Here is a 26,007-nt window from a genome sequence, read left to right as displayed (position 1 = left end):
TGGATATAAAATGAGGTTGTTAAGTCATAATGTAAAAAGTTGTGAATGGGACAGAAAGACTCATAATCTCCTCATCTGGAACACAGCATTTACTACTATGTAGTTCTCCTTATCTTTGTATATTTTTTTTTTTTTTTTTTTTTTTTTTTTAAAGATTTTATTTTTTCCTTTTTCTCCCCAAAGCCCCCCGGTACATAGTTGTGTATTCTTCGTTGTGGGTTCCTCTAGTTGTGGCATGTGGGACGCTGCCTCAGCGTGGTCTGACGAGCAGTGCCATGTCCGCGCCCAGGATTCGAACCGACGAAACACTGGGCCGCCTGCAGCGGAGCGCGCGAACTTAACCACTCGGCCACGGGGCCAGCCCCCATCTTTGTATATCTTTGTCTTATCTGCTAAGCTTTTTGAGGGCACAGGCCAATTATCTAAGAAAAGTAAAAACTAACCAAACTCAAATGTTTTGAATCAGTATTGCACAAAAAAGGGAGAAAACTACCTTGCCCAACCACTGCCCCAAAGAAAAGGAAACCTAAATCTTTGTCTTGGAGTAAAAGCCACCACTGCTGCCACCATCAGTTTAGAGACAGTAACTCTGAATTTTATAAATATTCTCTCTCTCCCTCCTCTATCTACTGAGTATCACCTATAACTTCTCACCGTGTACAACTTTTCCAACTACCATTTCTTTCTCTTCACTTATTCAGCTGCCTTCTTCTGGATCTGACACTACAACAGTAATAATAAATTTCAAACTAAAGGGTTTGATAACAGATGCCTTCCATGTCTTCTTTCAATAAATTTAAGAAATATAATGAAAAAGTGATGAAATCATTTTCAATCAACCATCATTATGGCAGACGGTGCTAGAAGGAAGCGGACAGGTAGATCCAAAGGCAAATGAAGCTTTCTGTCACCTTCAGGCTAGGCCTAGGCGTCTGAGTCCACAAAGCCTTCAAAGAAATTCATGCAAGGAATGTGCCTATTGCAACCTGGTCACATGCAAAAACCAAGCAAGGAGCACATCTGTTCAGAGCTTGCTCAAGTACCTCAAGTCCTTCTCCAAATTGGGTTCAAAACTCCCACCCACAGAGAAAAAGCCAGTGCCTAAAGCAGCACTCAGGGACAAGCAAATTAACGTTTCCAAGGCCAATTGCTGACAGGCTAATTGGTTACAGCAACAAGAGTCTTCTGGCTGCTGAAGTTAGAAGAGGCTTCACTTCCCTGGCTTGCCCAATCCCATAAGAAACCAATTTACCACATCAGCCACAAAATATGAAAACACTGTCAGTGTGGGTTCAAATTAGCATATGACATTTCAAACAGAGGCAAATGTTAATAGGATACCCAGAAGTAAGTAATTTTAAGCTGGTTAAACAATTTTGGGAAAAACCTAAAATACCAATCACACCAGTGGTAGAGGAGTGACAAGTACAAAGAAAATCAAGAGTATCATTTCATTTTACCCAACTGGTTTGATCTGAATCCTCACCAAAACTGCTAAAAAGTTGCCAAACTGATTTAACTACTCTTATAGTTTCTTGCCCTCCTCTGATAGAGTACCTCTGTACCTGCTGCAGTCTATTATAGGAGCTAGCTGCCCCCTGTGGCTATTAAGCAGATGAAATGCAGCTAGTTCAGACTAAGATGTGCTGTAAGATTCTGAACTCGGTACCAAAAAAAAATGAAAAATAATTCATTAACAATTCTTATATTGATTACATGTTGAAATAGTATTTTAGATATATCAGACTAAATCAAACAATACTAAAATTAATTTCTCATCTTTCGTCTTACATAGTAAGACGCATAGTAGAAAATTTTAAATTTCACATGTGGCTTACGTTATATTTTTATTGGACAGTGCTGCTATATATAAATAATGCTTTATATTTATATAGAACACAAATATATAATTTCAATTGTAAAGTAAAGAAAGAATAGGGAGAAATAGGTCTGGGTAATAAAATTATCTTCTCTAGAATAATCAAATTGGTGTCAACTGCTAATCACCAATCTAATAAAAGTTCCTTTATGCTTACCACAAGATAAAATCTTATGTTTTTTAAAAAAGAACCTGATGTTTCAAAAATGATCCTAAAGTCTGTTCTACTTTGCCTAGCATTAAACTAGTCTTAATTCTTTGCAGTGATCAGATATATGATAAAGTGCTAGCCCAATTCTTAAATCTGGTTGAGTGATTCCAACTCCGATTTTTCTGTAGTAGTCATTTTCATACCGTTTTAGGTCACTGAGATCTAACCCATGCCTTTGCTCCAAACATAAAAAAGAAGAACCAACAGAAAGAGTCTAGAAAAACCCAGGCGGTATTGAGATACTATATATCTTCTGTTTTAAAAACTCTAACATGACTCACTCACTATTTCAAAAAGTGACATCCCAATGTGAATGGGAGAGCTCAGCAAACAGGACAGCACAGCGAGCAATTATTTCCACACATTCGGTCTTGTGGAGAAACCATGCCAACTTTCAGGCTGCTACAGTCAGTGGAAGAAAGAAAATCTGGAGGTGTTGGAATGGTTGGGAATTTATGGAGTGAGACTGCATGGTAACATGAGGTGAAGTGAGGCAAACAGCAGCCAAAACTTTCCTCTCCACAGCTCTTACTTACAAAGGGAACCACTCAACTTTCTGACTAAGAAAGCCAGGAGGAAAGGAAAGCACATTCTACACTTTTTAATATCTTAAAACTGTCCCAAACATAATTGGTCCACTGGTAGAAGGACAAAATGATGTGATATTTATGTGAACAGTACGTAAATCTTTTTAAGGTGTTTTTAAAGGTAAACAACAAAATCATGATCTGTTAACTTTGAATAATGAATAATAAATGAGATGTATATTTCTATTTTGTGACAGGGCCTGCATATACCACTGACAAATGAAACTGAGTAACCTGAACAACCGAAGGTAAAGCAGCGGAAATGAGGGTATATTCCTCATTCCTAGAAGAGTTGATCTTAAAATGTTGCAGTCAATAGTCCTATAGTTTCTCTAGCCTGACAGCCAAAACACATTTTTGGTTTTTTAGAGCTAGGGAATAATTCGGGCTCTATGCTACTAAATTCTAATAATTTAGTGACTGTACCTTTTACACAATTCTGAATTCTGCAATCAACAAACACAGGTCCATAAGGGTGATGGCTACCTCATATGAAGTATTCTGGTGCCACCTAGTGGCGCCTGTTTCCTGTCAACTGGGAAATGATTAGACCAAGGTTCTCAAAGCGTGGTCGGGGACCACAGAACCAGCATCACCTGGGAACTTGTTAGAAATGCAAATTATTGGGCTCATCTCAGATCTACTGAAACTCTGAGGGTGGGGCTCAGCAATCTGGGTTTTAACAAGCCCTCCAAGTTTGAGAACCACTGGATTAAACAGTCCTTATACAAAAACTAAGTGGAATGTATTAAAAAATTAGGTTCATAAATTAACAAAAGTGCTCAATCTCTAACCTTGGAAAACAACTTATTTTTCTACATTCTGGATCCAAATATCTGTTTTATAGAACAATCTTAAAAGCCGCTTACTAACACATTTATATACATTCAACATCTGATGAGCATCAAATGAGTCCCAGTCTCTGAAAATATCAGATTAGCACCCTGAGGTCTCTGCCCTCAGGAAACCCAGTTCAAAGAGAAGACCAGAAACATTAACAAAGTAGATATAAATGCAAAAAGCCCCAGGAAACAAAGAAAAAGCATAACTGGTATCAGGATACCAGGAGAGGGTTTGTTACAGTATCTGAAGGGGGAGGGGCGCTCACCTGGGAACACATGAAAAGCCAAGGAGGGGCAATATTGGTGATTGTTAAATTAAGGGTCATCTACCCTAATATCAATAGACACCACTGAAAAAGTTCACTGTATACATCTGCTCTGTGCAACTATGTTATAAAGTAATCAAGAGACAAGTAGGTCTGATTAAGTCTCACTAAATTCTTTATTTTCTATTTCGGTGTTAGAGGAGAACATGGTTACCTTAAACAGCAACTTAAAACAACTGGGGTTCACTAAGAGAAGGCCCATAATTTATCTAGATGTTTGCATTTCTTGAAATTCAGTTTAGGGGCTGCCCTGGTGGTGGAGGAGTTAAGTTTGCACACTCTGCTTCAATGGCCTAGGATTCACAGGTTCAGATCCCGGGCATGGACCTATACACTGCTCATTAAGCCATGCTGTGGCAGGCGTCCCACATATAAAGTAGAGGAAGATGGGCACAGCTGTTAGCTCAGCGACACTCTTCCTCAAGCAAAAAGAAGAAGATTGGCAACAGACGTTAACTCAGGGCCAATCTTCCTCACCAAATAAATAAATAAATTCAGCTTAATATTACGTCCTTCTTTGGAAAAAACCCTGAATTTTAGTAAGTATCTACTTATTCATAATTAAAGAGTAATATGCTTGAAGTAAAAAAACTATATCAAAAGATATATCCCCAGGGCCGGACCGGTGGCGCAGCAGTTAAGTGTGCACGTTCCACTTTGGCAGCCCGGGGTTCACCGATTCGGATCCCAGGTGAGGACACAGCACCACTTGGCAAGCCATGCTGTGGTAGGCATCCCACATATAAAGCAGAGGAAGATGGGCACAGATGTTAGCTCAGGGCGAATCTTCCTCAGGAAAAAAAAAAAAAGATATATCCCCATATGGCCACTGGTCCACACAGTCATAATTAAGTACCATCCCTTATTCCGTGCTCAAATCACACACCTATCACTTAGGAGGAAAAAAATCAACTCTGAAAAGCTAGACTTGCAAACCCAAGTCTCTAATATGACAGGTAACATCACAGACATTCATATAGGTGGTATAAGTATATAAAAGAATTTCAAAGACTTGCTCCATTGATTAGCTTTGATTTTGCCCTTTTCAAATAAAAACTTAGATGTACACAGAGACCAACTATTTAATACTAACATTGTAAGAGCAACTAATAGCCCATAACTGGATGAGTTTGTTTTTTGTGTATGTGAGAAAGACTGGCCCTGAGCCAACATCTGTTGTCAATCTTCCTCTTTTTGGTTGAGGAAGATTGTCACTGAGCTAACATCTGTGTCAATCTTCCTCTACTTTGTATGTGGGATGCCACCAGAGCATGGCTTGATGAACGGTATGTAGGTCCACACCCGGGATCTGAACCCGCCAACCCCAGGCTGCCAAAGCAGAGTGCGTGAACTTAACTATATGCCACCAGGCCAGCCCCTGAACTGATTTTTTATAAAAAGAATTTTCCTCATTGTCACTGTCATTACACAGACGGTTCTGTGTTGAGCCGGTGTATGGGGCTAAGTGCCATACTGCTTTGCCAGTTCAACGCTCTGCTATTCACTAGCTCTGTGACCGTGGTCAAAATTAACTTTTGAGTTTTAAATTTTCTTATTTGTGAAAGAGAAGTAAAACCTCATATAACTGCCATAAGAACTAGAGGAAATATACAAAAATGCCTCGCACATCCTAACAGCTGTTAAAGATTACTATCATCCAGTGACAACTATCAGAAAGAGAAGGGGGCACCAGACAAATCTAGGTCAAGGGGCTGCTCAATGAGCCTCATTTTCCCACCTGTGAGTTTCAGTGATGTCCAACCTCTCAGTGATTTTTACCACATGCCCCTTTATTTAATAGTACCTGCCTATATTCAGCTATGCCAGCTCCCTTTTCTTCACCCACTTCAACACTCTTGTAAATGGCTGCATCAAGAGGCGAGGCATGTTCCCAGGTCAAGACTAAACAATTAATAACGGCAAAGATACATTTAATAGCAACATCTCACACATATTTCCAAGACACAAATCAATATACATGAAATCTCACCAGTTGAGGAAAAGGATGACCCTGAAGCTCCTTCCATATAGAGGCTTTGTAACCTTTAGTCTTTTACCAAATGCAAATATGCTCCAATGTGAGAAATGCCCAGGGGTGTGCTGGTAACTGCTTAATAACTAGCTCTCCAGAAGGCAGGAGGGGCTAATTTGTGGATTTGCCCACTTCTGTGGAATGCCCAGGGGTGTGCTGGTAACTGCTTAATAACTAGCTCTCCAGATGGCAGGAGGGGCTAATTTGTGGATTTGCCCACTTCTGTGGGTGGGGTTAATTCTTCTACCATGGTTCCTCCTACAACTCAACACCCAAATTCCTTAATTTCTTGATCGACTGATTGAGTCACTCAATAAGCATTTACAGAGACCCTAAAATATACAAAGCCCTGTGCCAAGTTCTGAGGATATGAGGATGACTATACATGAGTCCTACCCTCAAGGACCTTACAGGCCAGTGAGGGAAATACAATATATACAAGAAAGAAATATAAAATACAAAGAAAATATGAGGGATGTATAACCTCTCAAAACAGGGAAAAGCTCTAATTGCCAGCAGGCAGTACAATAAAAGGTCAAGTATTATTTATCTCAAGAATTCTTAGTATTGCCTATGCTTTCCACTTTGCAAATTTCAAAAATTCTGAGTTTCTTTTACCAGAGTTAACTAATATGCATGTATGTATGTGTGTATACATACATGTGCGTATCTGAATATCAGAGTTTCTCAGTCTCAGCACTACTGACATTTTAGGCTGGATAGTTCTGTGTTGTGCAGGGGCTGTCCCTACGCTTTGCGCAGGATATTGAGCAGCATCTAAACACCAAGAGGCTGGCAGAGGCCAGTAGCACATACACCCCCTACCTCCAAGTTGTGACAACCAGAAATGTCTCTAGACATTGCCAAAGGTCCCCCCGGGGGCAGTATCGCCCACTATTGTAGATGCATGCATGTACGTATGTACGTATGCACATGTGCATACTGGTGGGGGATATACAGGGATGGAGTATAAATATGGATCTATGGATATGGACCTCTGTGCGTATATGAATGAATGAGCTAGACAGCCAATTAGAGATAATTTTTATAATAATTTCTCTATTAGATTTTAAACATAGTCATTCATTTATTGTGTGCTTACTATGTATCAGGTGCTAATAGAGGCCACAGAAGGGGGGAGGGGCACTTGACAAAAACTGCTACTGTCATGGAGCTTTCATTCAGGGCAGAGACAGACAATAAACAAAATAAACACACTAATTACATAGTATGTTAGAAGGTGAGACAGTGTAAGAAAAATCAAGCAGGGAAAGGGTTAGAGGTTCTGAGATGAGTAGCATGAAGGATGTGTTGCAATTGTAAATTCCCAGGACTTACGCATGCCAGGCAAAATGCTTAGGTGCAGATTTTCAGATCAGGTGATTGTAGGTAACTTCTTGAGCACAGAATCTGAAAACCAGTCTAAATTTTATTAGATTTAATGTTATTAAGAGAGGAAATGCACTCATTTTGATTCATAACCAGCAAGGGAGTAGAATCCTACCAAATCCATGGGGGGGCTGTCACACTACCCCACCACTTCCTCACTCCTCTTCTCTGCCCTGCCCTAGAGTCTCCTAAACCTCATTCACTAGGAAAAGCTCCCATTCCCTGAAGTAAGAACCGGCAGGCAAAACCATCAGAGATTATCTAACCACTAAGGTTCCTTTCAGCATCAAAATGACATTAATGGGTTATTAATATGAACTTGGTGAATACTGCTGAAGAGAAAGGAGAGGGTGATGAGGAAAAGGAATATGAATTTTATTCTGGTAAATCTTTCTGCAGGCCTTAATTGATGTTGGAAGGCTGTTTTACACTTTATTGCGCTCATGTCCTAATCCACATCATTGTGTAATTCTGTGATTCTTTTTATTAACACATTTCAATCTCCTCCTCCAAAAGCTTATTTCATCAGAAGCTCTTTTCACCCAGTTAACTATACAGTCTACAAGTATGATACCACAGTGAACAAACACACACGCCCTGGTATAACATAATAAGAAATATATATTTGGTCTCTTCCCCTAAAACTCTTGGAATCATCCAAGTGATAAATGTTATTTTATATGCTAAAGACATGACTGGTGGATGGGGGCTCCTGGATAGCCTCAGAATGGTGGCTGGTCGCTAGGGGAACCAACCAGGTGATTAGAGGGTTGGAACTTTCAGCCTCATCCCCAGACCTTCAGGGAGGGGAGAGGGGCTGGAGGTTGAGACAATCACCAGTGGGTGATGATTTAATCGATCACGTCTATATAATGAAGGCTCGATAAAAATCTCTAAAGTACAGGTTCAGAGAGCTTCCGAGTTGGTGAACACGTGGAGGTGCTGGGGGGGGGGGTGGCGTGCCTGAGAGGGCATGGAAGCTCCACACCCTTTCCCCATACGCTGCCCTATGCATCTCTTCCATCTGGCCGTTCCTGAGTTGCATTCTTTTATAATAAACCAGTGATCTAGTAAGCAAAATGTTTCTCTGAGTTCAGGGAGCTGCTCTAGTGAATCACCAAACCCAAGATGGAGGAGGGGACAGGGTTGTGGAAGCCTCCGAGTTACAGCAACTAGGTCAGAAGCACAGGTGACGGCCTGACTTGAGATCACCATACGAAGAGGCGGGGGGCCGTCTTGTGGGACTGAGCCCTGAACCTGTGAGATCTGACACTAACTCCAGGCAGATAGTATCAGAATTGAACTGAATTGTAGAACACCCAGCTGGTGTCTGCAGAGAACTGGAGAATTGCTTGGTGTGGGAAAAACACCCATATGTTTGGCTAGAAGTGTCAGAAGTGTTTTCAGTAGCAGAAGTAGAAATAGTGCAGTTTTTCCTTACACCTGGAAAACATGAAGATTTTAGCAAAATAATTGAGTTTTTCTAAAGAGCTGGATTTTTGATATTCTATAGCCAACGCCTTTATGCTTTTAGCACTAGACACCATAACTACGTATTTTCAATAGTCTTCATTTATTTAAGCTAAATAATATTTTGCTTTTATAATTGGCTCCAGCTATAAAAGCTATAAGAAATACAAACCTTGGCTTCTTATGGTTATTGTTATTTTTATTATCATTGTGACCAACACCACCACTATAATCACCTACTTCTAATTACTGCTTCTATTCAATAACATAATAATGGAAGAAAGCCCAGGAGCAAAGCCAGAAAGAAACCTTCCCAATTAACGAGTGCTCTGGCTACAAGCAGCAGTTTTCTAGATGGAGAAATATATTACAACATAATGAAAGTCCAGAATGCGGATCTTCTGAAGAAAATAAGTCTTGAGAATGTGAGGTTGCTATGTGCTGGCATATCAAATCATGAACTAATTCTCTAAACAATTTTAACACAACAGATTTAAGTAAAATGGTTACTCCTTTTTCAAAAACTAAGGTGATGGATGATAGGGTTATGGGTAACTATAATTTTCTTTTTCTTTTTCCCCATATTCATCAAGGTTTTAGATTTAAGACTGCCTTATTTCATCAGTAAAACTAGAATATTACCCCCAAAAGTACCCAGATTCGGAACTATTCACTGAACTTAATGCTTAACGTGCGAATTTCAAAGTTCACTTATTCAGGAGGACCACAAACTTCCATGACAAGTAATTTTTAACTCTAATGGCTGTTCTTTATTCAACATTATCTCTGAAGTAACTGCCAAAATGAAAACTCTGTTTCTTGCCTGTGCGGAAACTAAGGTGAGAAAGAAAGGAATCAGGTCTAAAAAGGTGATGATTCTTAGTCAGAATACAAATTCTGGATACATGCCAAGAACAGAGTATCATTCAATCAATTCACGATATCACTTCCACCAGTCAGGACTGCAACTGGCTGTAGAGAAGAAGAAACCTGGCAGCCATCATTTGACCAGAAATAACTTATTTTCCTGCTATTACAAGTAGTCCAGAAGTAGACAGATGAGAGTTGGCACAATGGCCCTAAAGGTCCCAGCTTCTTCCCTCCATGACCAGTTTCAACCCTGCTTGTACAGAGAGAAGAAGCTAAGGCCAAGAAACTGCGGTCTCTGGCTTCTTCAGAACACGAGCATGTCTAAGGGAAGGTGCTGAGAAGTGCACTAGCAGAAAAGGACAAAAGCCAACAGGCTGTTCCAGAAGAAGCATGCAACCTTATTTTGGTATTCAAAAAAAAGGAAAGAGAAAAGAAAAATCCATGGATGTTACCCTCAACAAAATAACTAAAATTTTCTGAGCTAAATGTCATTTCAATGTTAAGTGACCGCTGCAAAGGCCTTAGACAACATAATCAATTTTCAATATGGTGTAATGGTTAAGGGAGAAACTAGGGAGCTGGACCACTTAAGCTCAAATCAACTCTACCTCTTACTAACGCCAGGACCTTAGGAAATTTCTTAACTTCACTAAGACTCGTTTTGCTCACATATACAGTGGGGACAACAATGTCCATACTGCACAGGATTAATGTTAGGACCAAACGAGATATCACATATAAAAAGAGCACACTGCCTACACACACCTGAAGTGTGCAACAAATTCAGCCATGATTATCTTTATCATTACGACCATCATCATCATCACCACACCTTGGCACAGTTCAGCAAACATCCAATTAACTGCTTGACCATAACAACTGAAGTCTTTCTGCCTTGTGGCTCCAGAGTCATAGAAAGAAAAGGAATATATGGAGAAAAATCGAAAAGCCTCCAACAAGGTTTTCTTATCTACTAGAACTTGGGCAATTTAAAATGTATCCTTTTCTTCCAATTGTTCCTCACAAATATTTAGCAAGGAGCTGATGAAATCTGTGAATCCTCATGCATATACATCTTCCATAGAATTGCAGAGCATTAACCAAAGCTCTGAAGTCCATCAACGGTCATGCCCTGGCTTAGGAGCATGAAGGGAGCAGACACAACCCTGAGGTACACCAACATTCTGGGGAAGGGCCATTCCTCAAATTTACTAACTAAACTTAAATGGCTTACAAAAATTCAAGTGCTTAAAGATGATGTTAATAACAACTCTGCTTAAGAAAACAGAAAAGTACATAATAAATTTTAAAATTTGAAAAATAAGCTCCAGTTATCCAAAAATTCTCCTAATGTAACAAATTTCATTTCCCAATTAGGGCAAATAAAGAAGGTATTACTAGAACACCAACAGAATTTAGAGAAAAGCTAAGAGACATGGTGGCAGTGAGTCTAATTGCCTAAACACCATATGCTGAACCTAATACAGGCAAAGATGATCCTTTCAGATAAGCTGGAAAGTTAAATAGGGACAACAACTCGGTAAGAAATATGCAACCAACAGGAAACAAAACACATGACCACCCCTCAAGTTCTTTGGAGCAAGAATCCCCTTTACCAATAATTTAATAATAGCAACAAGAGAATTTACAGAGCAAAATGAGAAAATGACAACGAAGTGATCACTACCATCTATGTTATCAAAGCTCATTCTAATTTGCAATAAAACTAGGCACCTTAAAAGGTCAACAGAAAGTATGCTAATCTTACAAGGCCTTGGAAATGGGAATACTTCTGCTCTGAAGATCGTTCGTGGACTTACCCAATTGCTCTTCTGCACTTCAATTTCTCCCAATCTATTAATGACCGTGGTCCAAGAAAACAGTCAACTCAAATGCAAACCAAAGGACTAAAATAAAAATAGTTAACATTTACTGAGCACATACTAAATGTCAAGTACTGCTCTAAGTAATTTGTAAGTATCTCATTTAATTCCCACAATAATACCTTTTACTAATGAGAGATCTAAGGCAAACAGACGTTCAGAACTTGCCCAAGGTCACAAAAACAGTAAGCGATGGAGCTGGGGTGAGAACCCAGCCATTCTGTATGCAGAACCCTACACTCCTACATTACACCACCCTGCCTCTATTACAACATGGGCATAACCTAAGACACAAAGTCATCTGGATGTCTTCTTTGGAAAAATGTCTATTCAGATCCTCTGCCCATTTTTTAATCAGGTTGTTTTCTTGTTGTTGAGTTGTATGAGTTCTTTATATTTTTTGGATATTAACCCCTTATTGGATATATGATTTGCACGTATCTGCCCCCATTCGGTAGGTTGTCTTCTCGTTTTGTTGATGGTTTCTTTGCTGTGCAGAAGTTTTTTAGCTTGACGATAGAAGGAAACTACACTTTTGGTGGTGAGCACACGGTAGTATATACAGATTTGAATTATGATGTTGTACACCTGAAACCTATACAATGTTATAAACCAATGTTACCTCAAAAGAAAAAAGATACAAGGCACACAAATCAAATTCTCTTCACCTCAACCATATTATGTAGTTGAACTTATTTTTTCACCTGAGCTACTAAAATTATCTCCTCATTAGCCACTTGAGGTGTCTGCTTCCTCCAAAGCATCCTCAGTATTGCCATGAGGGTTATCCTTCAGAAAGTGGATCTTGCCATGCTCCTCCTCTACTTTGAAGTCTCCAATGATAAAGTCCTAACTCCTTGGCAAAGCACCACCTTTTAGGCATTCAATGCTCACTTAATGATAACGTGTACCTCTTACTTTCCAGCTAGACTGTAAACAACTTGAAGGAAGAAACCTTTATTAACCTTTGTAGTTTTGGCTAACATGGTTAATGAATTACTGATTTAGCTGGGCTCAAACCTAAAGCCTTGAACAGACTGCTAAACTCATCTATCTTTGTCCCCCTCTTCACATCACAGGTCCTTTTTCTGCGCTCTGACTGTTAAATTTACTAACTGCTCGCTATTGTTTATGATAGCTATTGAATAAACACTATACTGAGAATACTTCGTATATATTGTTTAATCCCAACAACCTTATGAAGTGGGCATTTTTATCCCTATTTCACAGATAAGGAATTAGAAGTTCAAGGAAGTTACCTAACTTTGAGCAAGTTACAGAACGAAGGATGGAGCTGGGACTGGAGTCTGTATCAGGCTGTAATTAAGTACAGTAATGATATTGGCTCTGTTTCCTACAAGTCTTTCATCTATTATTACAGGCTGAGTTTCCTTCCAATTTCCTTAAATACCAGGTGTTTTTCTACCCCCTGGGTCCTTGGACAACATCACAGTCCATTGTCACGTTAAAACTGCTCTCCTAATGAGCTCTTGCCGAAGCACTCCAGTGGGAGGCATCCTAAGCATTCACTCCGCAGGGAGTTTGTCACGTCACCTGCCTCCTGCTCATAAACAGCCCAATTCAGTTTCATAACAATTGGTTCTCAGAGTGCGGTCCCTGAGACCCTTTCAAGGTGCAGAGGGTCAAAACTATTTTCATAATAATTGTAAGATGCTTCCTTGGATTCTTCTAGTGGTTTTTGTTCTTTCAGTGTTGGACATTTGTAATAATGGTGTGAAAGCAATGGTGGGACAAACTGCTGCACCTTAGGAGGAAGCAAAGCAGTGGCAGCAAACTGTCGCAGCGCACCTCACTGTACTCTTCTCTGCCACACTCTCGCAGTAAAACAAACGCCAGTTTCACTTAAGAATATCCTTGATGAGGCAGCACAAGCAAATGATCAAATCTCAATCATTGAGTACATGTCTTTTCATACTATATGATGAAACAGTAAATATTCATAAAACACTTGTGCTGCGCACCAAAGAATGATGGTTGTCTCAGGGAAAAGCCTTGTGTAATTGCTTGAGTTGGAGGTTGGACTAGCTGCTTTTTTCATGGAACACACTTTCGAATGGAAAGAATGACTAACAGACAAACTACAGCTATTCCGATTTGGGTATCTGGCAGATATTTTCTTGAAAATAAACGAAGTGGGACTGTCATTTCAAAGACAACAACTAACAGTATTTACTGCTAATGGTAAAATGAGAGTTTTAAAGAAGAAATCGTAATTGTGAAGAGTTTGTGTTCACCATAATAGGTTCGAGAGTTTACATGACTTTTCTGATGAGATCAGTGGTGATAGTAATTATTTGCAGCCTTGTAACACTTTTTCTGCTTTCCCACTGTTCTGGTATTTTAATATGTTACTCTTCCCCATTAAGACTGGAAGGTTTATGAAGGCAGGAAGTACTTAATACTTGTTTGTGTCCTCTTTAAAACCTAGAACTGAATTACACAAAGAATAGTCATGGGGTAAATATCTGTTGACTACCTTGTTATTCCAACTCCTGAAATTAGTTAAAATGTGTGTGTGTATGTAGCATATCTGTATCAAACTAAGTTCATAACTATCCCAGACACCCAGTGACTCTCTGTCAGGGTTCTTTAGTTCACTTTTTCTTCAAATAACTTACTCAAATTTTTTCTTAAATTAGCTTTCTTTGACAAATGCAAAACCAAGTTATTTGCTGCAAAATCAATCCAAATAATCAAAATAAACAATTCATTCTTTTAACAAACATTTAATGACCATATATAGCTCAAAAGCAGGAGTTGACAAACTACGGCCTATGGGCCAAATCCAGCACACCATCTAGTCTTATAAATAAAGTTTTATTGGAGCACAGCCATGTCCGTTCATTTACGTATTGTCTATGGTGGCTTTTCCACCATAGCAGCAGAGTTGTGCCAGAGCAGTTGTGAAAGAGACCACATGGCCCACAAAACTGAAAATACTTGCTATCTAATCCCTTATAGAAAGACTTTGCTGACCCCTACCTTAGAGCATGAATCTCTCAAAAAATGCTTACATTTCTTTTTAAATTACATAGAAGATGATGTATTTTGCCCCAAAATATACTTATTTTAAAAAACAAAACAAAAACAAAACAACAACAACAAAAAGAACTCTGTCACTGAAACACTCAAGAACCTTCAAAGAAAATCCTGAAGAAACTGAAATAATCCCCCAGGAGGTTCACGTTCGAGCTCTTCTGTTCAAGATTTCATTATGACCTTTATCCAGGGTTACCTACCAAAGTAAAATATCTATTACCACCAAAAATATACTACGAATCAGGCTGGGCAGGGTTAAGACATCTAGAGGCCATCCAGTAAAAGATAATGGGTGACTTCTGCTGCTGGTCATGAATGAATACCCGGTATGGAACTGGCCTTGCTGCCATGAACAACAAGAAAGCTGGACAAAATGCGAAACGACTGCTTTCAGACAGCAGGACAATAGGCAGAGCAGAACTGTGATTCTGCAAAAAGGAAACAACAAGATAAGTCCTGCAATTGCCCTCCTCCCTGTGCAAGGGAGGAGGATCCAAGCAGAGCACAGCAGTCTTGAAGGATTGAGGCGACAGAGACTGGAGTTCAGAGAGGCTGAGGCAGCGAGGGTTTGCAAATCAGAGCACTGGGAGGGAGCTATGCAGAGAAAGCACTCTGGGAATCCACATAGGGATCCCCTCTAGTCTGATGGTGAATCAGCTGCTGAGGAACAACTGCTGGGAGCTGTAAAGTGAACAATTCTCATTATTCACACAGGACTAGAAGACATTCAAATTCCATCCAGCAGAGAAGTGCTCTCTCACCGGACCCTCAGGGCAATCAACAGAGACTCAGAAGGGCCAAGCTTTGTAACAAGGCTAAATTAGCCCGAAAGTAAAGCTACACCAGACCTGCCCTAACAAAGCTTAACAACAAGCCTGGAAAGGAATGGGCCTAATCCACAAATTACTTAGCTGCCTGCTAAAACAAACGTCAACACTCTTCAAAGGAAGAGGACAAAATCCAAAAACTCAACAACATAATACACACAATGTCCATGTGAAGAAGCAGCAATAGACAGAGAGGATGGAATTAGCAGACAAAGATATTAAAACAGCTATTATAAATATGCTTCATATACTCAAGAATACAGAGAAAAACAGCATAATAAAGAGAGAACTAGAAGATAGAAATAAGATTCCATTTAATTCTTTTTTATGTTTTCTAGAGCTGAAAAATACAATATCTGAAATTAAAAATTTACTGGATAGACTTAACAGCAGATTAGACACTGGAGAAGATAAGACTAATGAACTTGAAGACAGAGCAATAGAAACTATTCAAACAGAAGCCAGAAAAAAAAGACTGGAAAAAAACCACCTGAGCCCTCAGTGACTTAAAGGACAATGTTAAGCAGTCTAACGTACATATAACTGGTGCCCCAGAAGCAGAAGAGAAGGAAAAGACAGGAAAAGTATTTGATGAAATAGTAGCAGAAATTTTTTCAAATTTGATCAAAACTATAAGCCCACAAATCAACAAAGCTCAAAGAACACCAGACAGAATAAACAAAGAAAATCACACCATGGCACATTACAGATTGCTGAAAACCAATGATACTAAAAAGAAAAAGAGGTTACGTTGCTCCCCTACCTCCATATGTAAAATAAAATAAAAATAATTCTAATCCAAAGTAAGCAAATAACATCTTTCTAGTTCTGATCAAAAAATTTTGGTCAAGTTCATCGAAGATAAACTTTTGTCATTTTTGTAAGGGCCTTCCTTCGCCAGCGACCCTAGTCTAAGCTTAGTCTGTCTATTGGATAATCAAGCATGAACAAAATAAAGTTAAATTACTGGAAAATAACTTTATCATCACGCATTTATATACTGTACAGTTCACAAATGTCTCATACTTTTGATTGTATGCTCCTTAAGGTCAGGAACCTTCACATTTAGCCTGTAAATCTCTAGTGTGGTTTCTAGCAGCACTTAAGTGTTTGAACACACATGAATGAGTCAATCTCTTTTCATCCCCAGTACATCACAATGTGGTATGTAGAACAAGGTGAGAAAACAGATGCACAGAGGGATTAAATGATTGCTCCAAGGATATTCACAAGGTGAGCAGTATCTCACATCCTAGAGCAATGCCACCACACAGGATTACCTCAAAATAGATACAAAAGAAACGTTTTAATTATTACTTACTCTGAGTTTCCACAAGGTCCAAAGCAACATTAGAAGCTGTTTCCATTCCAGAACTAATGTAGGATTGGAAGTTCTTCAAGGAGGAGAGAGCAGATTCTACACCACTGAAGGATATAAAACCAGTTGAACCTGAAGTGGAACCGGAACGCCCTGGCATCTTGAAATTATTACCTAAGTTTTCAAGCACAGTGAAATAAGATTTATGAGTCAGAATAATAACTGCATGGGAAAATAAAACTGCTGTAAACATCCATATGAATGCAATATCCCACACATGCCACACTGTTAGCTACATTCTATATCCCTTGAGAGGATACTAAAGCATTGTGCCATCACCTGGACCACCAAACACAGATGCACTCAACAGATGGGGAAGGTAAGTGTCTTCATTTTTTAAAGGAGGGAGAATACCCTCTTCCAAAAGATTTCTTGATCCCCTAAGAATTCAACAACAGCACAGTTCTTAAAACATAAATGTGTTAAAAAAAAAAAAGTAGACCACTCATATGATGCATTTTTCTAAAAAATGAAAATAGTAACAATAAGATAGTAAAATAAGGGAGGATTCTGAAAACCTGTAATTTTTAATTTATCTAACATATATGCATATTGAATTCAGAAAACTAAAAAATATTTACTCCTGACAATTCCTCTGGGTTCTAAGAGATTTACAGATTTGGTGAGATCCCAGTTTCTGTTTCAGTAAAAACAGAATTTCTCTATAAACTCGTATCTTCTGGTATCTGATCCACTATAACAGTTTCAGTTCTTATCTTCATATTAAACACTCCCTAATCTATATCTTCAACCACCAATTCTTTAAGCTTTGGACGACTTATGGAAAGCTGTCTACAAAAAAGACATCTTTGCTTAATTCAGAAACCACCTGAAATTCAATCCACTGAAACCAACTAGAAAAGTGGAGAGAATTTATACAAGCTTATAGGGATGGGAAGGCTGTATGGTAGCAGAAAGAAGGTATTTTCTTAGAGTCATGTAGACACAGCATGAATTCAGGCTCTGCCACTTTACCGCTGAGTGACCATGGGCTGATTGCTTAGACCTCTCTGAACCTCAGGTTTACTGTCTCTAAAGCAGGAAGGACTATCACAGTGTGGTCTAACACACAGTACACAATTAACTAGCATTAGGACTTGCCCTCCTGCCCTTCCTTTCTTACACGGGAAACTGTCTAGCATCTCTGGCATTTCCATCCTCTCTGTTGCCACCCACTTTTATCTCACACCTGGACAACTATGGTAGTTTCTCAATTATCGGTCCTTTTTAATGAGAGTCATTCATTTATTCAACAAATAGGTATTGAGTGCCTTACCATGTCAATCATTAGACTCACTAAAAAAGACACAGGGTAGGGCCAGCCCCATGGCCGAGTGGTTAAGTTGATGCGCTCCGCCTTGGTGGCCCAGGGCTTCGCTGATTTGGACCCTGGGCATGGACCTATTACTGCTCAACAGGCCATGCTGAGGCAGCGTCCCACACAGCACAACCAGAAGGACCTACAACTAGAATATACAGCTATGTACTGGGGGGCTTTGGGGAAAAGAAGAAAAATGGAAAGGGAAAAAAAAAGATTGGCAACAGATGTTAGCTCAGGTGCCAATCTTTTAAAAAAAAAAAAAAAAAAGCACAGGGTACACAAAGGGAAGGGCACAGAAAAGATGTCCACGATGCTGATTTCTATTTTTGAGGTGCCAGTCTATTACAGACAAACATCCACAATACACTCTTCTTCAATTCAAATCATTCAGTTGACAAACGTTCAGTAAGTATGTCTTGGAGCATAATGTAGAGGATCTTAAGTAGAGAATCAGTCCAGCTGGATCTGCGGGGGGTGGGAGAGAAGGGTCAATGGGACTTTTAGCTTTATCTGTTTTTTAAAATTTATCTTAAAAATCAGGAACTGAAACAAACATGGCAAAATGCTACAGATGTTAAAATTGGGATGATGGAACAAGATTCCCATTATGTTATTTTCTGGGACTTTCTGTGATGTTAAACTTCCACCCCAAAAGAGAGGGAAAAAAAATATGACTACGAATACAAATGAGAAACCAATGATGACTTTTAAACATTTGCATTTTGGTGAAAGAGAGTGTTTATTTACAATCTCATTTTATTACACCAAACAAGCTGAAACAGTTTACACAACATAAATACAAACATACGGAATAAGATGGGAGATAAATAAATGCAGAGAAATCAGGATCAAAAAACAAATTAAAGGGGAAACCAAGTACAGAAGAAAATCTTTACTATAAGTGTAACACAAATCTGGCTATGAGCTTCCTGACAATCAAAGCAAAAAGTGAAAGCTACAGAATCTTCTTTCTCCATAAAGAAAAAGTACACCAGGAACTCAGGAAAAATACTCATTGCCATGGCAATCAAGGCAGTGTCGACCATCAGATATAAGATGATGAAACTCATACTGAAAAATATCCTCAATAATATCCATACAATAAATGCAACAGTAAGCTTCGTAGGACTGCTTCTTAGACCATTCCTCAGAGAAGCTAAAGACAGGACATTTGTGGCAGATACCAGGTCAGTGCCCACCAAACCCATTTCCTCTTCAACCTGGTTATACAGCTAGACCACAGGTCACAGCCTTCCCTGCAGTAAGCTGTGGCATACGACTGAATTCAAGACGATGAAATATGAGCCATTTCCAGATCCAGTCCCTAGAAACTACACACTCGTTCCCATTTGATAGCTTGAAATAGGCAAGCACAGTGACCTCTCACACAGTTTAGATGCTCTAAACTGAAGCTGGAGAATCACTGGAATCCTACATCACCACCTGGCAGAAAACTGCCCACCAATCAGGCTCCACGCATTAAAGAAATAAAAACTTCAATTGTGCAAAGCCACTTATTAGATTTGGAGGTTTACCTGTTACAGCACTCAAAAAAACATAGTCCTTCAAGGATCAAATCATACGGTTCAAGCACTCAGTTTTCTAGTCAGTCTTGATTCTAGTTTAAGTCTAAACTGCATAGAGCGGCACTGTCCAGGAGAACTTTCTGCCATGATAAAAACGTTCTATAATCTGCATTGTCTAATATGGAAGCCACTAGGCACACGTGGCTATCGATTACCCAAAATGTGGTTATCGTGACTGAGGAATTGAGTTTTAAATTTTATTTAATGTTAACCCATTTAAATCTAAATAGCCACATGTGCCTACTGGCTACTGCATTGGACAGCATGATTCTAGAGACACAATTATCGAAGTAAACTATATACATGAGCCATGGGGTAAGCAAGAAGGGGCAAAGTCACAGTATAAACAGGACGTATCTTCCTGGAATATCAATTTTACTTAAAGATAACACGAACCACGTTTAAATGAAAACAAACATTAGCTACATTATGAGTAAGTTGTGGAGGCAATATAGAGTAGGGTTTAAACTACCGGACTACCCAAGGTGAAAGCCTGATTTGGCCACTTAAGTAGCTGAATGACTTTAGGCAAATTATTTAACCTCTCAATGCTTCACTTCTCCCTTCTGTAAAATGAGGATGATGCCTTGCCTAACTCAAGGACTACTACCAGGATTGAATGAGTTAATACACATATATAACAAAACATGAAGAATAATGCCCAGCACATAAATCCTAAAAATAAGAGCAAATATCACCATCAACTTTGTCACTGTAATACTGTGAGTAGCAATACAGAGTAGTGCTTAAGAGAACGGACACTAGACACACAGGCCTAAAAATTCCATCCTCTCCATGCCACTTAAAACTGCATGGCCCTGCTTAAGTTGCTTAACTTCTCCACCTGCAGTTTGCTCCTGGGTAATATGGAGATGATAATATTTATCTCAGAGCATTATTGGAAGGATAAATTAAATTGTGTAGTTTTCTCAAACTTGTCTGATCTTAAGAATCGGTTGAAATACTTACCAAAAATACAGATTTATGGGTATTATCTCAGACCTACTGAATCATAGACTCTAAGGGACACTCTGAGGAAACTGTATTTTTATGAAGCACCCCAGATGATTTTTAGGATCAAACAAGTATGGAGAACACTGAAATAATTGTGTCTCCCCAAAATTCATCTGTTGAGGTCCCTAACCCCCAATGTGATGGTATTTGCAAATGGGGCCTTGCAGGGATAGTCAGATTTAGATGAGGTTATGAGGATGGAGCCCTCATAATGTGATTGGTCTCCTGATCAGAAGAGAAAGAGTCACAAGAGCTCTCTTTCCACCATCGGACAGAGCAAGAAGGCAGCCGTCTACAAACCAGAAAGAGAGCCCTCACCAGCTTTCAACCATACCAGCACCTTGCTCTCAGACTTCTAGTCTCCAAAACTATGAGAAATAAATTTCTGTTTAAGCCACCAGTCTATGGTATTTATTTAATAGCAGCCCAAGCTGACTAAGACACAATGTATATAAGGATTAATACAATCCCAGATAAATGGAAAGTGTCTACCACATGGTACCTATCCCGATTATTTGAATTCATAATTCACATTACTCCAATGAAACTTAACACTTGCAGAGAGCTAGGGAAAACGTGGTCCTTCCCTTCTATAATTCTGGAGTATTTCAAGGGAAAAGGTTCAGGTGAAAAGCAAAGAGAATGTATCAGGCAGAAAGATGGAGTAGACACATTTTTCCCTATTTCTCCCACAAAGTATAGCTAAGTACATAAGTCACAGGACAGCCCCCACAACAAAGAATTATCTGGTCTGAAATGTCAATAGTGGAGTGGTTGAGAAACCCGAGTTTAAATCAACCTCCTCTGGGAGCCCTTCCAGGTAGCAATGATCGCGTTGTTCCCTGTACCTATTGTCTCCAAGAAAGTTTAAAACAAGGTTATGCATTTCTTGAGTTTGTCCCTAGCATATTATTTTGCCTCCCCTAGCAGGCCTTGCCTTAGGCCATCTAAGCTACTGTAATAAAATACCACAAATTAGGTGGCTTATAAACAACAGAAATTTATTTCTCACATTCTGAAGACTAGAAGTCCAAGATAAATGCAGCAGCATGGTGGAGTTTTGGTGAAGGGCCTCTTCCTGGCCCCCACTTCGGCTCTGTCTTCACATGGTAGAAGGGGTAAGGGATCTCTGCAGAGTCTCTTTTATAAGGGCACTAACCCCATTCATGAGAGCTCCACCCTCATGACCTAGGCACCTCCCAAAGGCCCCACCTCCTAATACCACCACACTGGCATTAGGATTTCAACATATGAATTGAAGGCATACAAACATTTAGACCGCGGCAGGTCTGTAAGATTCTCTGTAGGCAGGACCAGCTATTGGCTAATACCAAAATACTTCTCCACTGTTCCTTCCTCTCATCTTTCTGTACAGCACAGTGGTAGGCAGAGAGCAAACAATTTATAGACTCTATGCTGACCTTCTTTAAATCCATAGCAGCTCGTACAAGTTTAGCCAGAGCTGTATCTCCCTTTTCAAGATACAAGAATACATCTTTCTTTATCCATACAAGCAACTGCTTGTTCCCTCCCTCATGCTACCACTATTCCTCTCTCTCTCTCACGTACACACTTCCATTATAAAACTCAATAGAATTCATCACAACTATTTGCTCACATGTCTGCCACTCCTTCACTCTGGGAGCGACTTAAACTAGAACTCTGACATATTCTACAGCACATAAAACAGCTCCTCACACAAAACAGACGATCAATAAAGCCCTGGCCAGAGTTACAACAGTAACAACCACCACCATTTCTAGGTCCCCCACGGTGGGCCATAACTGGTGCCCCAGAGCTTCCATCTCATTGTCGCTAATCCTCACAGTCATTTACACACGAGAAAAGGAGCCTGAGGCCCAAAGAGTTTATTTAAACGACAAGCCCAAGGCCCTGCTTTTAAAGACAGTCCAAACCAGATTTCTTTGGATCAAGAATTCGTGATCTTTCCCCACACCTTTAGGGCTGAAGGATGAGGACACGGCGTCTCGGAGAGGGAGGTAAACTGCACCAGCCTCACTGCTGTGGTGTGAAAAGAACCAGGACCGTAAGCTCGACAGACTCCAGCTTAGGGCACCCGCGGAGCGCCCGAGACGGAGACGACACCTCCCGCCACCCTCCCCATCGCCATGCCCGGCCTCTGCCTTACCTGGCGGCCAGACCTTGCTCCGTTCGGCTGCACCCTGATCGCCCACACTGAGACCCCCCCACTCCTCGCTTAACTTCCTGCCCCTGTCGCTGAAACAGCGAGCGCGGGCTCTGACGTCATCAGCCGTTGCCCGCGAGAGGTCACATGACGCCACGCCCTGCTCTCCGCCCCTTTGGTCATGTGACGGCCGGGGGAGCCAGGGGCGGAAGCCGGGTTCTGGCCGGCTCTCGATCCCGGGCTGGAGGTAGAAGGAGACCCCTGCGGAGCGGGAAGGGTGGGGACTCGGGGGCTGACCCCGCGCGCGATCGCCGGCCTTGCGCGTGCGCCCTGGCGCGGCCCGGGTGACAGGTGAGTCCGGGCGGGGTGCGCGCGCCCCCTCCTTTCACATCACTCTCCCCTCCCCCGTCCCGGGGCTGGGCCGCGCTGGCCCCGCGGGCGTCTGCCGCTTGGGGTGGGGTCTGGATGGGGGAGCCTGGCAGGGAGGACTGAGGGACTTCTGGGGCTGGGGCTGCAGTCCAAGCTCTTCATCTCCACTTAGATGGAAATAATTTTCCACGCCACTTTGGCGCTTTAGGAAGGCATGTTCAGATGCTTGGCCCGCATCTGATCCTTCCAAGTCTCCAGGAGCAATGCTGTGTGGACCTCCGTGTTCCTCCGTTTACTCTCGAGAAAACGGAGTGGTTAGTGAGCGCTTTTACATTCTGACGGACCTGGGTTTTCATTCGAGTTCTGCCGTGGGCTTTGAGTTTGAGGAAGTCATTGCTCTTCTCTGCACCTTAATTCCCTCACCTTTGACGTGCTGGTGCCAAAGTCCTTTGCATTTCGAAAAAATGTTCTGAGGGTCCTGATTTGACTATGGTCTCATAGTAAAAAGAAAAAAAAAACACCTCACAGAGCCCATAAGGGAACAGGGTCTCCTGATTCCAAGTGCACGGAGCTCCCTCCCATAGAGGTGATGGGGGTGAGAGTGGGTGGGAGAGGTTTTACTGCCTCTGCCCCCAACGAGGAACACCTTCCGGTTTTCCTTGTCTTTCCGAGGATTCATGAATCAGATTATAGTGACTCATTTCAGAACTTTTCTGGAAGAGAGATGCTGGTCACTTTTATCTTGATCAACAATCATTATATTTTGTTCCTGCTAATGGATTTGTGGAGGCCAGTGCTTCCTTCTTTATGGAACTGAGGTTTTATGAAAGGATAAAAATAGACCCATCTTCTTCTGAAGTCTGAGTCGGGTAAACAGTGGTTTGTCCCAGGACAACTTATTTCCTTCCGAATTTGGTTCTGTACTCATTGGGTAATTGGTGTAATGGTGCCATGCTTCATTCTTGAAAGCATATTGTCCTTGGTCCAGGATTACTTTCCAAACTGAAAACCACAATTCCATACCAAATTCTTGAAAATAAAGATATGGCCACTTTTCTGGATGCCTTGTAAAAGAAAATTAGGAAATTGAGGTCTCTGGCTTCATTTTATGCCAAGAAGTAATACAGCCTATATTGAAAAAATTGGTCCTTATGAATTTTCTTCATCTCTAGCACCAAGAGGACCTCTAAGAGAAAGATGTAATATAGCTTCTTCAGTGTTTATTTGCACCTCATTTTAGAGTGATTTTTTTTAAAGCTCAGCTCAGTCTTACTACCTTCTGTAAAGCCACCCACCTCTGAGATTGCAGCAACATGATTAAGCATCTTTAATGATGGTTCTTAGATTCTGTTCCTTAGGGCTAGTTTTTCTGCCAACAGTGGGGCTATTTATCAAATACTCTAGCCAAATAATATTTTGAAAGTTTCCCTCAGTGTAACTCTAGGGTAAGGATTTAAGGATTAAAATAAGAGATGGACACACCAAAGTCTTGACTTATATCATTATCGGAGGTCTAAGCTTCCCTGACCTGAGCATGCAGGGGCTGAGTGTATCTGTCCGTCTGTTGGGAAAGAAGGCAGGTAACGTTGCATTGCTTTAAGCTGTTTCCTCCAGGGCCCCATTGTCTGTCCTATACTGGTATCTAAAATCTGGAAGCAGTTAGACCTGTTAATCATAGCTTGCCCTCCTCTCAGCTGAGTCTAGGGTTTCATCCTGCTGAGACCTGGGTTAGTTTGGTGGTCTTCAGAGGACCTCAGCAGGTGGCTTTTTAGCCTATTGTTTGTTATTTTTCCCCTTTTCTTCTCCCACTTTCCAAGCCAAATGAGATCAATGGAAAAAATAGAATGAAATTATCTGAAATTTAGCCTGTTAGAGATCAATGTGGCAAGCATCACAGGGAAAACTAAGAACTTGTTAATTTATGCCTTAATGTGTTTTATAGCATACCCTCATGAGAGAGAGTTCTAGACAACTGTAGTGGCTTCTCAGCCCCTGTCAGACCCAACCCCATCACCTCCCTTGACCTCTGCTTCTATCCCTTGCTCACTCTGCACCAGCCACATCAGCCACTTTGCTATTCCCTAAGTGCATCTGGCACATGTCTGCCCTGGGGTCTTTGCACTTACTTGTAACCTCTGCCTGGAATGCCTTTCTCCAAGATCATTATCTACTATAAAATAGCAAACTACCGAAAAACCTAGTAGCTTAAGACAATAAACGTCTATTATCTTATAGTTTCTGTGATTAGAAATCAGGGGTATAGTTTAGCTGGGTCCCTTTGGCTCAGGGTCTCTTGGGAGGTTGCAGTCAAGCTGCGCACAGGAGCTGTTGTCTTACCTGAAGACTCAACTGGGGTTTTGGGGATCCATTTTCAAGCTTACTCGAGTGGTTTTTGGCAGGCTTCTGCATCCCTTGTCACATGGGCTCCTTCATAGGGCTCTCTCACAACGAGACAACTTGCTTCCCCCAGGACAAACAAGCTAGAGAGGGTGCCCAAGCCAGAAGTCACAGTCTTTTTGCAATCTAATCTTGGAAGTGATATCTTTCATGTGTGCCATATCCTGTCCTTAGAAGGGAGTCAGTAAGGCACACTCAAGGGAAGGGGCCTACACAGGGCACGAATAAGGAGGTGGAGGTCATCGGGGGCCAGCTTAGGTCCTACTGACCACACTCAGATGCCCCTGCTTCTTGCTCCCTCACTTCCTTCTGACCCCTGCTCAAATATAATCTTATCAGAGAGGCTTGCACAAACTACTCTGTGTACAAGAGCACACACTCCATCCCTTTGTCCTGCTTTTTCTTCACAGCAATTACCGC

At 40.8% G+C, this 26,007-nt stretch overlaps 2 protein-coding genes across 7 annotated transcripts in view; one reads left to right on the top strand and one right to left on the bottom strand.

Moving 5' to 3' along the window:
* Positions 1–23,142, bottom strand: part of NSMCE2 (NSE2 (MMS21) homolog, SMC5-SMC6 complex SUMO ligase) — a 226,571-nt gene extending 203,429 nt beyond the window's left edge. For 2 of the 5 annotated variants that reach the window (XM_070632040.1, XM_070632041.1), the window contains exons 1-3: positions 22,825–22,927; positions 18,031–18,540; positions 16,698–16,868 (exon numbers count right to left, since the gene is read on the bottom strand). In XM_070632040.1, coding sequence (XP_070488141.1) covers positions 16,698–16,854 — 157 coding nt within the window. In that variant the 5' untranslated portion in view covers positions 16,855–16,868; positions 18,031–18,540; positions 22,825–22,927. Of the gene's footprint in view, positions 1–5,835; positions 5,932–16,697; positions 16,869–18,030; positions 18,541–22,824 lie in introns of those variants that run through there. The other 3 variants (XM_008527514.2, XM_008527511.2, XM_070632042.1) reach the window with 3 other exon arrangements.
* WASHC5 (WASH complex subunit 5) overlaps positions 22,967–26,007 on the top strand; it is a 60,175-nt gene continuing 57,134 nt past the window's right edge. For both annotated transcript variants that reach the window (XM_008527508.2, XM_008527507.2), the window contains exon 1: positions 22,967–23,172. The gene's annotated coding sequence lies outside the window, so the exon portion shown is untranslated. The remainder of the gene's footprint in view (positions 23,173–26,007) is intronic.

This window comes from Equus przewalskii, chromosome 8, assembly GCF_037783145.1.
Source record: "Equus przewalskii isolate Varuska chromosome 8, EquPr2, whole genome shotgun sequence".
NCBI classification, from domain to species: domain Eukaryota; kingdom Metazoa; phylum Chordata; class Mammalia; order Perissodactyla; family Equidae; genus Equus; species Equus przewalskii.
This window is presented reverse-complemented; position numbering and strand designations above follow the sequence as displayed.